The sequence below is a fragment of the Polistes dominula genome, unplaced genomic scaffold (genome assembly GCF_049000335.1).
Source record: "Polistes dominula isolate Pdom_NZ unplaced genomic scaffold, Pdom_raw_medaka contig_12, whole genome shotgun sequence".
NCBI lineage: Eukaryota > Metazoa > Arthropoda > Insecta > Hymenoptera > Vespidae > Polistes > Polistes dominula.
In genome coordinates, this window is record NW_028301116.1 from 5,014,326 (window position 1) to 5,030,040 (window position 15,715).

Sequence of the window (15,715 nt, forward strand, 5' to 3'; positions counted from 1 at the left end):
ACATATACATGGTGATTCTTATTTTTAGTCCATATGTTCAATTTGTATTCTTTTTTTATACAGCTTTACAGCTTTGTATTGCTTTCGTATAGATTTCTTATTTAATTCAATCTTTTTATTTTGCTTTTTTTTTTATTTACATATAATAAATATCTTACTAATTATAAATATTTTATGTAAATTAAATTTATAAATTATGAAATTTACAATTTTGATGTCAAAAATATAGAAGATTCAGAATTACTATTTTAAACTTTATTGTGTGAAATGTTATTCTTATACTAATTATATATATATATATATTAGTATTATATTACAATTTTATTATAATATATATAATTTTATTTCTATTGTGCAGTAACTTAATTCATCCACCGTAAAAAAATCCACCGAAGTAAAATTTTATATTTTTATAACTATAAACAAAATTATCGATTAAAATTATTATATATAAATAATTATATATATTTCTTAGATTTAATAACGCATGTTGATTTCTTTTTAAAATAAAAAAAATAAATCATCGATTTATTTATCATCATATTAAATATATTTTAATGTTCAATTTGACTTTCTTAAAATCGAAAAAATGATATATTTAATTAGATTGTATATGATCATATTAAAATAATTTATTACGTTATTTTCGACCAATTCTAATAATAAAAATCAACCGAGATGTAGAATATCTCAATAAACGTATGATAAATGATTGAACACGTTGTTTAATCTTATTTTATAATAAGAGCAGAGTGTGCATAAATATTTACTTTATTAAAGGCTTAAGATCACAGAGTAATATTACGTAGGAGATTGAAAATTGTTCATCAGAGAAATAATACGAAGATAAAGATTATTATTATTATTATTATTATTATTATTATTATTATTATTATTATTATTATTACTTATAGGGTCGCATTTACATTTTTGGAACTCCTAAATATAATATTTTTATAAATACTTGACAAAAACTAATTTATTTCATTTATATGTTGTTGTTACGATTTATTTCTCTAATAAATTATAAAATAAAATAAATTTTAGTGGATTAAAAATTTTTGAGCCTAACATAGAAAGAATTTTTTTCGATCATTCACTTTTATTTTTCGATATAATCTCAAAATGTTTAAACATCCTTGTACAGGATTATTTTTAAAATTGTCATTTATAAATAATAAACTTGTTTAATATAAGAATGTATTCTTACAAAATGAACGAAATCTCGATTTACTTTTTTGTGGTAAATGCGGTCCTGTTGATTATTTCCAAATAAAAAAAGAAACAATATCATCCATAAACGATAAGAAATAATATAATAAGAAAACTGTGCGTTTGTTTGTGTAAGTTTTTCTTGCATGTTTCTTCGGTTTTACTTATAGTTAGTTATATTTCGTCACGAAAGTAAAAATATTAGGATATCTTCAATCTTTGTTGTTTTCGTGTCTTCTTCGTACTTGTCGACGTAAGGAACCCCATTGGGGGTTGGTACCCTCATCGTACGCTTTTAATGGTTTTCCAATTTCAAGAGTTTACGTGACTCTAACCACGTAAAATCAAATTCCAACATAATAGAGAAACTCACGATATTCCCATTAGTTTAGATCTTCTTTTCAGAATAATAATAATAATTGTCAAATAATATCTTCCTGTTCTAAAGATTCATTTTGAATATTTGACAATGAATAAGAACGATCACAAATGAAACTTTAATATCCTAATCTTTCATTCCATTTGAATTGAACGAGCGAAATAATGACTCGAGAACATTGACTTCCCCATCAAATGTTATCCCCATTGTTTGTCTGTGCGCACGTCGTTAACTCTTCTCAAGTTTCTAACGTACTCTTCTATATAATGATAACTAGCTAGAAGATAAGGAATGATCGTTTGTTCGGAAGTTACGATAACGTTTCTTTACGCACCTGCATTGTATCAAAGTTCTTGGCGTATTCTAATCCAGCGTTTCTCAACTTACCAAAAATCTAATATTTGGGTGTGTTTAATATTTTAATTGACTCAAAATAATATCTAATACTTTTTAAATCAAATCAAATTTTCATAAGTCTTGAACAATATACATGGATAAGTTGAGAAGTTTTGAGCTTTATGGTTTTCCACTCACCGTGTTGAGTTAAAAAATATTCAATCAACTCTCGTGTGTTGGACTCAAAACTTTTCAACCCACTGTTGCGTTTAGGCTCACAATTTCTTGGCTCACTCATCTACACTTACAAATTGATTGGACAGATTGAAAAATTATATGAATTATAACTAGGTTTCAAAATAAATACAAACAATTTAATCAAATGTTATATAATTTTATTATTCGTGATTATTTATATATAAAATAAAATGAAAATATGTTTCTCTTATTTGTAAATGTTGTTAAAGCTAGGACGTGAAAATAGGATGAAATACGATAATTTTTTTAAGAAAGGAAAAATAATAAATGAAAAAATACATGTACATACATCCACAATCACACTGACAATTATACAAGTTTAACTTTCCCCCGTTTAAAACCGAAAGGGGCAAGAATAAACCAATAACTATTACTATAATTTATCCGATCCCTGTTTTAACATAGACTGACCATATACAAAAACTTTGTAACGAAGACCTCTCGAGTATTTAGATCGAAATTTAAGTTTGACAAAATTTTGATTCAAACCACCATCGATTATCCATGCAGCATCGTTGTCCTCATCGGACAATGAATCGATCACTATGCAAGTGATGATTGCCATTGTTGGTCCATATTCTGCTTCGACTTCCTACAAGTATAAGAAAGAGAAAGAGAGAGAGAAGAGTATGAAGGATCAAATAATCAAATATAAAATTCAACATAATTCATAAATTATTTATAGAACATAAAAACATATTGGAAGTATATATGTTCGGATGTATATATATATGCGTGCGATTGATAGATAAAAAATATATCTTTGAAGTATATTAGTGAAGCATTTATTTTTTAATGATTAGGAAATATTTAAATATAACAAATTAAAAAAAAAAAAATACCTGATAAATACCACGAATATATGGTCTTCGTACATCGTATTCCCAGATGATTTCGTCGTTTGGTTGTCGTTGACATTCAGCGTACCGATATGCCTCACCAACGAAAACAGTAATAGGAAGTAATAAAAGAAGAAAAATGTATATTGAAGAGTTCATGCTCATTTTTTTATAATTCCCCACCCTACTACTCCTCCTTAATTAAAAATGATGGACGACTGAACTGTCTCTATCTCTCTCTCTCTCTCTTTTTTCTCTCTGTACTCTTTATCTTTCTTTCTCGTAATTATAATTATTATTAACGAAGATCGAGATAAAATCTATCGATGCGTAGTTGAAACTTTAAACGCGCGAATGAGTAAAAAACAGTATTAGTATATTCGTTATCGTTGCCGGTCTGCCACTCCGTGTAGCACTAACAACGAGAAAGTATTAATAGCTGACCATCGATACACCGAAAGAGTTCCCCCTTTCGACGTATATTTATTCTGTTTAAACTCTCTCGCAGCATGCACTTCGTTTTCTTCTAAAGTCAAGATTAAATACAATATAGATACTTTTATCTTATTTTAAGAATGCTTATACAGCTTTTTCTCGTATATATGTTGAATTTTTTAACTTACGATATCTTTCATAATTCTATTAATTATGCAATCATTCTTTTCTCTCTCTCTCTCTCACACACACACACACACACACACACACACACATATCCTCATATACTTTCTTCGTAGGCAGAATTTATAAAAAAAAAAAGAAAATACATTGATCATTTTCTATTAGGTCGTAATTTAAAAATTATCTAGAATTTTCTTCAAGTGAAATATATCTATAAAAATTTTTATAAGAAAAAGAAATTGATAAATAAATTAAAAAAAAAAAATTAAAAAGCCTTGATCTTTTTCTTCTTATATAATCTCATGTATATATTATGTATGTGAACCTTCGAAGATGCACTTTATCTATCTTAAAAAAAAAAAAACAAGAAAAATTATATAACATTTTTATTATACTTTTGTAAACATATATTAATTATCGAATATTTTCTAATTTTATTTACCAAGTCGATAAATCTATCGATTAACGATTAGTAATATGATTTAGAAATAGAAAATAAAAAAGAGGGAGATGATTGTCGTACGAACGACTTAGAAGGTGTCTGCTACGGGAAATGAGAAACTACGAAGGTAGAAGTTTGTAATGGGCCTTAGGGATAAAGGGTTAAGTGGTCTTCGAACACGCATAGCAAGTTTACTCTCGCCAAATTTCAACTGCAATTTCGCGTTTCCTATCATTCTGTACAATATCGTTTCGTGAAAGTACACATACACATATGCCCACATATGTGCATACACTAAAGACCAAAAGTTTCAAATATTTTGTTGATTTCCATCAAAATCAAATATTAACAAATTTAATTACATTTAAAGAGATTTCAGCATATTTTTATATCCACAATGATTTTTGTTTAATTTATAAACTCAATGCTAATGAATTTACTTATTGGACGAAAAGTATGAAAATATATTCAATTAAAAACAATTCGAAAAACTAATCGGAATATGTCAGAATTAAGTTATTCAATTTGAAAAAAAAAAAGAACAAAACTCATTGGTTGATCAAAAAAAAAAAAATAGTACAACATGTAAATTATACGTATATAAATTTTGGTTGACAAATAAATTGACCTCGTTTATTTCAAATGGATTCCAAACTTTTAGCTGATAGTGTATATACACACACACATACACATATACACATCCTTGCATAGATAGAAATGGGTAAATCCTTGGGTTGCATCTCGGTATGTGCAATTCGTATAATATTCAATTTCTACGAGTATAATAAAGGTGTAGTTCTACGAACTACGGTTTTAGAAGAAGACACTTGTTGATGGCTTACGACGACCAATGCGGTTGTGAATGTAAACGAAACGACCGCTTTTTCTCATCGTTTACCGTCCTTTTAAATTACGCACGAAACTGTTGGAACCTTAGAATGTGGGTAGAAGATATAAGGTAGAAAAGAATAATGCATTGAATCGTAAAGTGCATTTTTACTACTAGAAGGAGTTACTAGTGAGTGCTCGGGTAATCGGTAAGTGGTTGTCAGTGTTAGTTAGAGACCACTGGTATGTGAGTCAGATGGATCGGTTCCCACAATGTCGTGCCTGGAACCACGTGGCACGCATTACCCAAGAAAATGACTTTACTTCTATCTCTTCCTAGCTATACCATGTTAAGGACCTGTTAAATTCTTTTCTAGTCATTCTCATTCCAAACATTACTATTGTACTCGTATATTCGACTAATATCGATTCATCATTGTTTTATAGTTACTTTCAAAAATCATTGTATTATTAATATTTATTTATTACTAGTATCTGTAATTATAAATATCATTAAATATTATTATTATTATTATAAATATTAGTCAATCAGTGAAGGTTTCTCTAATTGTAAGTAAAACGACGACAGAAACTACATGGATAACGATATTGACCAACCTAATAGTATTTAATATAATTGGTTAATATTATATCAGATTAAATATAAAAATTGTTAATACTTTTAATTGAATTATTTGTAAATATGTATGATAATTAATTATATTTTTAATAGTCAGCATATTTAAATATCAGCTATTAGTAAACTGTTACAACTCTGACACGCTGTGACCCAATTTTGATAAATTGACAAAATATACATAAACCAACCATTTTATATTATGACATATTTACTATTAATTAATAATATTAATCATATATATATATATATAAGTATAAATTTATAAAACCATCAAAATAAACGAATTGTTCATTCTTTGCGATCTGTAATATTTCTTCTATGAAACGATTAAATAAGAAAAAAAATAACCGTAAGCAAGTGTCAAACGTGAATGAATAATATAAAACGAACCAGTTTATCGCATGTCTATCCGTTCAAAAGGTGGAAAAAAAGCAGGAAGACATATACATCGATTTATTTCTCTTCGCCGTCGCCAAGTAACTACATTTCAATATTATCGCATGATAAAACGGTGTTAGAGATTCAAGAATTTTTTTTTTACTATAACCTCCTTAAATTCCCTTTTAAATTATTTCTAATATATATAGTATATATATTTTATTAATTTAATCATGAATTATTAACAAATTATAAATATATTCTACAGCCTAAATGTAATCGTTCGAAGATCTAAAAAAGAAAACAAAAAAACTAAAAATAAAACTAAATCACGTGTAAGAAGTATGATTATAAATAAAATCTAAAATTAGAAAAAAAAACTGTATAATTCTAATTATAATAATTTTATCATATTGTCAATAACGTTGAAAAAGATTAAAATCGATTGATTAAATATTAATTGAATATTAATTATCAGTTCAAATCAGACAAAAATCTCGTTATCTGTAGAAATGGATAACAAGAGAAAAGGATAAAAAGAGAAAGAGAGAAAAAAGGAAAGAGAAATAAAAGGAAAGAGAGTGAGAGAGAAAGAGAGGAATTGTTATGGGTGATAATACTGACATGGAACATCTTTCGAACTGTCGACCTCAGACTGTCAAAGTCCGTCAGCCAGGGTTGACCCCTGGGTCATTCTTCCATCCATAACAGGCATTATTTACAGCTTCACAAATATATTTAGATTAATCCACACCAAGTAACATCCAATAAATTGTTCATATATATGTATACGTGTTTTATACTTTAACACAAACAAGCTCGATAAAATAAAACAAGTATTATAATAATATGCAAATGTTAGATGTTTTAACGAATTTTCAATATTTCGATAAAAGTACCATACACTCGTTGATAAATAAATCATCACTTATATTAAAAGTCATTTCATTCAATTTATTTCATTTTGCATTTGAACGCATTGCTGTCCTTATATTATCAATTAATATATTAACGTGTATAATTTGAGTATATGTGCACGCGAACGCGTGTGCACGTTTATTTATTTATTATAATTAATACAATAATAAGATAGTATAATTAGACACGCTTCCTTTATTCGTATATTTTTTATAGATTTTATTTGTTCGACTATACAATAACGATATTATCATTATCATCATCATCATCATCATCATAATTATCATTGCGTGTTTACATAAGTATCTCATTAATTTGATGCTGCTTAAATATAAAATACTATAAATCAGAGGCAAAATGTTAACTTTAGGGGACCTGGACTAACACTGTGTGGGGGTCTACCCAATTATCCTACAAAATTAACCCAAATTTGGGTTAGTTGTTGGTGACTCCTTTGCCATTTTGTTGAAAAACAATATAATTTATTTTTTCAATAATTTTTAATTAAGATTCTTTTCTTTTTATATTGTTACCAATGTAAGGTTTGATCCCATGAAGACCATGCCTAAATCCGCCCCTGCTCTAAATGAGAATATATCGGTTTGAGTTATAAATAACTATGTACTCATCTCTGATTTGGTATGAACGAGTAAAAAAAAAATTAATGTTACTTCAGAATCGATAGGTTATACAACAACAACGAAATATATTTTAATTTCAAAATATCATAATTAGCAAAGATCATTTAAGAAAATAGTTCGTTTCAAAGGACACACGTCTAACATTTTTGTTTTAATTTCTATGATTATTCTAAATCCATTACTATGCTACTATTTACAAATATAAATGATAGAATATAATAAAAATAATATAATCATATTATAAAATTTTATTAAAGAAATCGTTCGTAGGAATGGGATATATTTTGAAATGTCCATTATATCCCTATATAAATTTTTTGGGATTGTTATCGTGTCAGTCTATGAAGATAGGAGCACAGTCATCGAAACGAAATCCTTATGTATGTGTGTATTCACGTCCTATATATATATATATATATATCAAAGACGATAGCACGTGATTCGTACGTGTATTACTTTTTTTTATCCATCTGCACTGTCATACGCACACTAAGACAATTTTAAGAACGTTCGCAAACGAAAGAAAGAAAAAAAAATAGAGAAAGAGTGTTCTTACAACGATTAAAGAAACGAACTTGACCCTTGAATCTGTTTTCAATTTACAGTTTCTGATTTCTCTGACATTGAACGATATCAAAAGAGAACAGATAGAAGAAAAAGAAAAAAAAAGGAAAAAAATCGAGTTAGAAATTATTAAAGAGTCAATCGATCCCGATCGAAACCGACAATCATTTTGTGATCACGAATGACTTCATTGTACTACAGCGAGAGGTGGATTGTGTCTAGCAGGTTGGGCCCTAATCGCACCTGCGACACGTCTGAAAGGTAATTGCAAATGATAGTAAGCACAATAAGGTAATGGGTCCCAATATACAAATAGCGTTTCCCTTTTATCGATAACAGTGCCCAAAAGACGAGGAGACGTTTCACCGATTGGGCGTTTGCTCGTACTAGTACTTCCGTCTGTTGTTTGTTCTTGTTGTCTATCAGTCCTGATAAGAAATGCCGAATTTTGTCTGGAGAAATGTCTGCAGGGTCGCCAGACCAAACGGGGATGTATACCGGTCTGACATACATAAGGAAGACTAATTCCAACTCGACAACCTATGCATACCATCGGTCCTTGGTTTTCACTGATGGCTAACCTGAAGCTCAGATGTCCATTGATCTTCGTTGCAAAAGAACGTGCAAAGAATCGGTCCAACCACAGAGTTACATCCGTACGATTCTCCGGTATGAGTCCTTGAGATTCCTCAACTCGACACGTTACGTTTGCTACGATTCGTGACTCCTTAACGGTGGTGCAGGTGATAAAGTGATCACCACCCGGATCGCGTATCACGACCCATGGTTTAGTTTCGCTAATCTCGTACTGTTGGTTCATGAATTCTCTGAACGTCGATGGTAGAATAATCTTTGCTCTGTCTCTCATGCCGGCTGGACCAGCCGCCAGCATCATGTATCTTCCCGTTCTGAAGGTATTGTCCTCATAAAGACGAGATACATCCTGAACAGATCGTAAAACGAAATGGTCTGGTGTTTGCATACCTAGGGAACGGCATCGTCGCAGGAGTTCCAACGGATCATCCAATGCCGTCACTTCACTCGCACTCGGCACGAAACATTCACATCCCATAATCTCCAAGTGCGGCTTCGCCAAGGCGTCGTAATAAGCGGTACTTGTGACGCTAACTGGTATATAATATACAGCTTTCTCTTTCTTAACAATATCCTGTAAAGCTTTAATATATTCAGCGGCACTACCTGGACTTGGTCGTGGCACGGTATAAAATTTCGAACATGCTGTTGAAAATCTAGTTAACCCAAAGAGTCCTTCCAATTCACACACGACTACTCTAGCACCAGCTTTGTAAAAATTACGTGCCAGATGTACGGATTGTACTGTGCTACCGCCACTAATCAGAACGCATCTCTTGTTTCGTGCTCTTTCCGAAGTTTTAGTATTTAGGATGGTTATGAACCATTTTAAGCTTATAAGTGGAAGCTGAATGATTATCCAAAACAAGTAAACTCCAGTGGATATCCAAATAATTGGTGTCCAAAATGCATAAATGATAATGTTGTATATATACTTCAAAAAATTTGGTAGCAATCCCAAATACCAATAAAAAATCCTTATGAGAAAAAAAGGCTTGCTGTTTGAATTATTGTTATTCACTTGTTGATGTTGCTGCTGCTGATGATGATGATAATGATGATAATGATGAAAGTGATGATTTCTCGAAGAAAGTATCGCCGTTCCTGAACTACTAGACCCTTGAGACAAAGTCGATGAGTTCGAAACGTTCGACACGTTTGACGTTGAACGCTTCAAGGTGGAAATCGGTGAGGATAAAGGTGGTGATGTTGATAACGGTGTACTGGGCAATAATGGTGATGCACTATTGCTTCTCGAAATCTGCGAATTCGAAGACCAATACTTCGACCAATTCTCATTTGAACATTCAGGCATGGTCGCTATCACTTTCTTCCCTTTTCCTAATATGTTATATATTTTATTTATTTATTTCTGTTATATATTTTAGGCCCGATAGCAAGCCTCCGAGTTCCGTTCGAAATCACATCAGAGGTCTGATTTGAGTTAAATATCAGAAAAGTAACGTTGAAACTTACACCATTTTTTTATTGTTGCTATGGTTTCTCCTATACTAAACTCTATAGAATCTTTCATAAATTCTTTCTCGTATATCTTCGTCAAATATTTTCAATATACCACAAAAATAATAATAGTTTCTTATTCTTATTTTTCTTTTTTCGAAAACTTACAAACACGTTGTTGTTGAATGCTTGATCTGGTGAATATTCATTGAAATCTCACTTACTTTAAATGTAAGATTCTGTACGAAGCTTGTTACACAGCAGCACTGATTGTAAATGAACTTTGTTTTATTAACCGCACGAATAGGTTCATCTTATGCAATTCTCTTAAGAATTGGCTGTTTCCAGACAGAGTATTAACTGAACAATTCTCGAGATTCCCGGTCTCTTATGAAGTCTGCATCTTGGCCGCGCTATGAACCGCGCTTATCTAATCATAATGTTCCACTCGCTGCAACGAAAAGAAAGAACTAAGTCGATCGCCGTTTGCAAATCCAATTACTCTTACTTTTATTTCAAATAATAGGTTCCCATGAAAATTATTTTTCTCTACTTCTCATACTAACTCAAAATTATAGCTTCAATAGAATTAGGTTTTTTTTTTGAATACTTATGTAATTAATTCGTTAAATATTATATATTATAAATTAAATACCTATTTTTTTTGTTTTTTTAATATTGACAAATATTACATTAATTATTAAACAAATAATAATTCTATTATAATAGTACTTCGTGTTCATAATAAAATACTAAACATGTGTACTAAAAAAAAGATATTAATAATATTATATGAAAGTTTGAATTTAATTCAATTGTTTCTATATTATAAATATTTATCTATATTATATTCTTATTATATATATAATGTATAATTCTCAAGTATATTCTATTCTATAGATTAATTAAACATGTCCATATTCTATTAAAATACATTTCGATGTAAACATTTAAAAATAAAATTTAACTTTTAAATTTGATTGCATATACGTTCAATTTAAAATTATTATTAGTAAATTACATTTTTATAATTATATTATATTTATATTTTTATTTGTCGCGCCTGTTGATAGATTTCACTTCATACTTTAACAAAAATTATGCTTGCGAACGCCATCTATTGGAATGAAATTTTTGTTTCGATCTCACGAGAGCAAATTAAAATTTATACATGCATGTATGAATTTTTGCCTATCATAGGGGAAAAGATATCTTACCGACAGAGAGTACAACTACTGTTACTGACAAAAGTTGTCTGTCGACATTTATACACATATTGCTAATAAATTAAATTTGTTATTTTTATTATGAGATAATTGTAATGAGTGTTGTATGAGTGTTGTAATGAGATTAGTAGGTGTTATCATGAAAAAATAAGATGTATTTACCTGCTGTATCGGTAATGCTTGGTCAACATAGAAGTTGCTATCGGAGTATATGTTTCCTACGACTGTTACTAGATGGTGCATATAATTAAATACTTGTGGTATCTCTTCTTATTAATACCACGAGATAAAGATATACAAAATGGTTAACGTATAAAGAAAAACTTAATTAATAAAACTCTATCAAATATGTACAATGAGTAGTTGAGATAAGTTTGGGAACACGTGGTGAATGCGATGCGTTGTTGCGTTGTGTAGCGTGTAGCGTGTATATTACCATTAGCTATTGTTCTCTTTTGTTTTATGTGTTGTTAGTCTGTTTTATCCTCTGAGTGTAGTTGTATGAGTGATCTGTAGAGGCGTGACTGCAGATACGCGTCCGCTACATACTTGTGGTGGACTTGCAACACTTAAAGTAACGCCTGCATGGTGGCGCGTCAGGTCCATAGCAAGGTTTGCCAACTTAAGAAAAATACCATTGGCACGAGTGAAAAAAATCTACTTCACTTGTTTGCCAGATACTCGTTGCTAGGCTCCGTGGTCTGAGAACTTAACGTTTCCTCAGATTCAAATTTGACATCGAAAGCTGGATGCACGTACACCGACTTCAAATGACAAATTGTGATAATTAAAATAATATATTATAACATTATATTGTACATAATGATTTGTTTAAACAAGATTTTTTTTAGTTTATAATAATTTGTATTTTTTGTCAACGAAGTTTGTTGTATTGTTGTATTCATGCAACCAAAAAGTATCTGAGCAATTAACTTGAACGTCATAATTTTTTATTTGCATTTATTTTATTAAAACGTTAAATAATTTATTGACAAAAAATGCCACGCAATAAGACAAACGCAAACTCAGCTGATGAGAATAAAAGGTAAAATAAAGAAAATAAAAAAAATTTTAACAATCTTAAAAATTTAATTAAAAAAAAAAAAAGCATTCTGCTGTAACGTTTGATGATTGCATGTCATTTTCAGGGAAAGAAAAGTATCTAAATCTATTCAGTGTGATATTCAAACCGATGAGATAACTCGTTTGCAAGAACAATTAAAATTATTACAATTAGAGAATGAAACTCTAAAAAAACGCGTTGACAATAATCCTGTGGCTTTTAAAAGCTTATCACCAAATATTAATGTCAGTGTCAGACGAAGTCCACGAAAAAACAAGAATTTGATAAAAACAGAATCTCAAATAATGAAAAATACAACGAATCAAAAAACTTGTTCTTGCAAAGGTAATTGTTCTAGCAAAGTATGCGGTTGTGTTAAGAATCAACGTAAATGTAGTCCAATTTGTAAATGTAACAATCAATCTTGTAAAAATCAGGTAAATTTATTTGTCATGTTTTTATCGATGCAGATATTACTGATACTAATTTTATTTTACTTTATTTACAAAAATAGCAATTAGAAAATAAGGAAAATATGGAAAGTGTGCAAAATAAGATAAGTGATGAAACAGTAAACTTAGAAAATGCATCTTCGAAAAATGAAACCACACATCAGCACTTATTCAGTCCTACAAATGGAACATTGCATGAAACCACAATTAACATTCAAATGGAAGGAATATCTTTTGATACTAAAAAGCAGTTAACTTATGATTCCGATGAAAATTCTAAGAAAAAGATTGTAAAAAAGAACTTAATCAAAGAGAAGAAAACTAAGCAACAAGATGAAGATGAAAACGATATTCCTAAGGTATACCAAATTGTATTCTAAGTAAATATAAAATAAATATATGTAGTATTAAAAATGAATGTAATTATAGGATAGATAATTATTAATGTATTCTTTAAAGGTGTATCCTATTTTTGATCCTATGAAACCTAATCGTCAATTGCCACGAACACCACCACGAGCCAGTATGGAAGATGAATGTTTAATGTGTCCTGAAAATAATGTTTCAACAGTCGCCGAAACATCTTCTGAGAAAGTCGAAAATATTTTACCAAAAGAAAATATTTTAGAAGGTAATATTAGCATTGTATATATTGTTTTAAATATATTTCCAAATCTAAGTGTCCTGTAACTGGGGTGACACACTTAAGCAAGCTATATATCATCATATTTAAATAATATTTATTTTTTATAGGATTGAATCAAGAAAATGTAGATTTGGATAAGCTGAGTATAGTATTATTTGAATGTAGTAAATGCAAACGAAAATTTTATCCATGGAGAGTAAAAGTACACGAAAGTGCCTGCCATAAGTTATAACAGACTATTAACTTTTGAGTTTTTACTACATTAACTTTTTTTTTAATAAATGTATAATATTTTTAATGTATAATGTTTAATGTACATGTAATATGTAATGTGTAATATGTATAATGTTTTTAAATAAATCTATAATAAATATTTGTGATGTTAATTATTATAGTAATTATATAATAATTAATTTATTGATACTCAAGAAATAAAAATTGTAAAAAGAAAAAATGAAACTAGACTAATTGTAAAAGTAGTTATCGGTAACTTATCGTTAACACACTCGCTATCAGTAGAATTTATTTTTCACGTTAATTCTTGTTGCAAATGTGTAAAGCTGACATCTAAATAATGTGTCGCATATCTACAACTGGTAGCGAATGAGTTAAGCTAATCAGGGAAAAGAATACTCTAAATCTTTGACCCATTCAATATAATTATACCGAACAAGTTCTACTATACAATATTATTTCAATGCCATCTAACAATATAATAATAGAGCTAAATATAAATATATCTATATATAAAAATATATATTTATATATATTTTATATATATATATATATTTATATATGTATGTATGTATATGTAATGTTTAATATGTATACATAATGATTTTTCTAAGCGCAGTTGAGATCTTATATACTCACACATACGCACATAATACACTTTTAAAAGCTCATATATCGCAATATTAAATATTACAATACTATCTAGGCTAATTTTTTAATTTCATTCATTATACTTACATCTGAAACTAATTTAAACATAAACATTATCTTTCTTTGGAATATGAAAGATAAATACAGCACAACAAAAAATAAGAGATTATAATTCTAAAAAACCTGAAGTGCTAATCAAAGAGCCCCTTTGGCCCAATTTGGAATTTACAGGAATTACGCCCGAAAGAAGAATCTATAATCAAAATCTTGATTTTTCCGGCTTCTCATTGCTGGTTGAGCGTGTCTATGCTGATCTAGAGACGCTCAATCCAAAACTTCGAAGAGAAACCCCATTCTGTATACTTATGCATGTCTGTACCAGAGTACTTAATGCTGCCATAATTGACATGGTTAAATGGTTATCAATTATGAAGATTGGTTTGCTGATGAGGAAAGTCTACTGAATTTAATTCCAGATGACTTTGGCATTCCAGCCCAGATAGCCTAATACATCAGGCATGTCATTACTACAACAACTTTTCAGGGTGGCGTTAAAGATAAGCTTCTTGATGACGGAACATGAACCAATCCCTGGTGACGAGAACTACCCCGGAATACCATCAGGTAGTTTTGGAAAGATTACTGAACAAAATTATAATGCGTATGAGTACTATGTGTCATCATATAATCGAAAGGCTCACTGAAGGACTCTCACCGTTATTGAGTTTCTCAATTCAGAAACCATGGTCAGACACATATGCTGGTGCTCTGAATTAATGGTGAAAATTTAAGGACACGTAAAAGTTCTTGAAAGCAAATATAAAATGATGATAGGAAGACCTTCACATAGAACTAATTCCGCAGCAACTGGTTGAGTTAAAGTTGCTGTTACAGGACAAGATGTTTACGGTCATAACTGTGAACGATTAACATATATTAACCCTGGTATATATACTAGCTCTGAGATGTGTAATGCCCAATGCGTAATTCTTGGGATCTTGACTCTCAAAAAAAAGAGAGAGGAAACCCAAACTGCACGCAGACTATGCTACACACAGCTGAAGGAAATGCTCCAGCACGTTGGACCGGTAATATCAACCAAAATTTCTTAATACAGGAACCCTTTCTACCACTAATTAGGGTTGATAATCCTGCACTTAGAATTTTACATCACATGCAGGTACCCGTCAGTGGAGATAGAGGTTTGCTTGTAACAATTTGGACCAGGAGGAATATTATTAGGAAAACCTAATATAGCCTGGTTACATCCTAATTCTTAGTAAATACACTAGTTGATACTATACTTTGCCAGAGAAGACTCTGATGCCTGACATT

General features: G+C 29.8%; 3 protein-coding genes across 3 annotated transcripts; 1 reads left to right on the top strand and 2 right to left on the bottom strand.

Moving 5' to 3' along the window:
• Positions 1–2,300: 2,300 nt before the first annotated feature.
• On the bottom strand, positions 2,301–3,503 carry LOC107068632 (uncharacterized). Its single transcript, XM_015325270.2, has 2 exons — positions 3,028–3,503; positions 2,301–2,777 (listed from the first exon to the last, which is right to left on the bottom strand). Exons 1-2 carry the CDS (start codon positions 3,187–3,189, stop codon positions 2,559–2,561), a joined length of 381 nt encoding a protein of 126 aa, XP_015180756.1. The 5' UTR covers positions 3,190–3,503; the 3' UTR covers positions 2,301–2,558.
• A 2,487-nt stretch (positions 3,504–5,990) lies between these two features.
• On the bottom strand, positions 5,991–10,545 carry LOC107068623 (uncharacterized). The gene has a single exon (XM_015325260.2). It carries the CDS (start codon positions 9,960–9,962, stop codon positions 8,241–8,243), a length of 1,722 nt encoding a protein of 573 aa, XP_015180746.1. The 5' UTR covers positions 9,963–10,545; the 3' UTR covers positions 5,991–8,240.
• A 1,062-nt stretch (positions 10,546–11,607) lies between these two features.
• Positions 11,608–13,868, top strand: LOC107065702 (uncharacterized). The gene is made up of 5 exons (XM_015319636.2): positions 11,608–12,379; positions 12,483–12,834; positions 12,912–13,208; positions 13,309–13,480; positions 13,603–13,868. Exons 1-5 carry the CDS (start codon positions 12,333–12,335, stop codon positions 13,725–13,727), a joined length of 993 nt encoding a protein of 330 aa, XP_015175122.1. The 5' UTR covers positions 11,608–12,332; the 3' UTR covers positions 13,728–13,868.
• Positions 13,869–15,715: the final 1,847 nt, after the last annotated feature.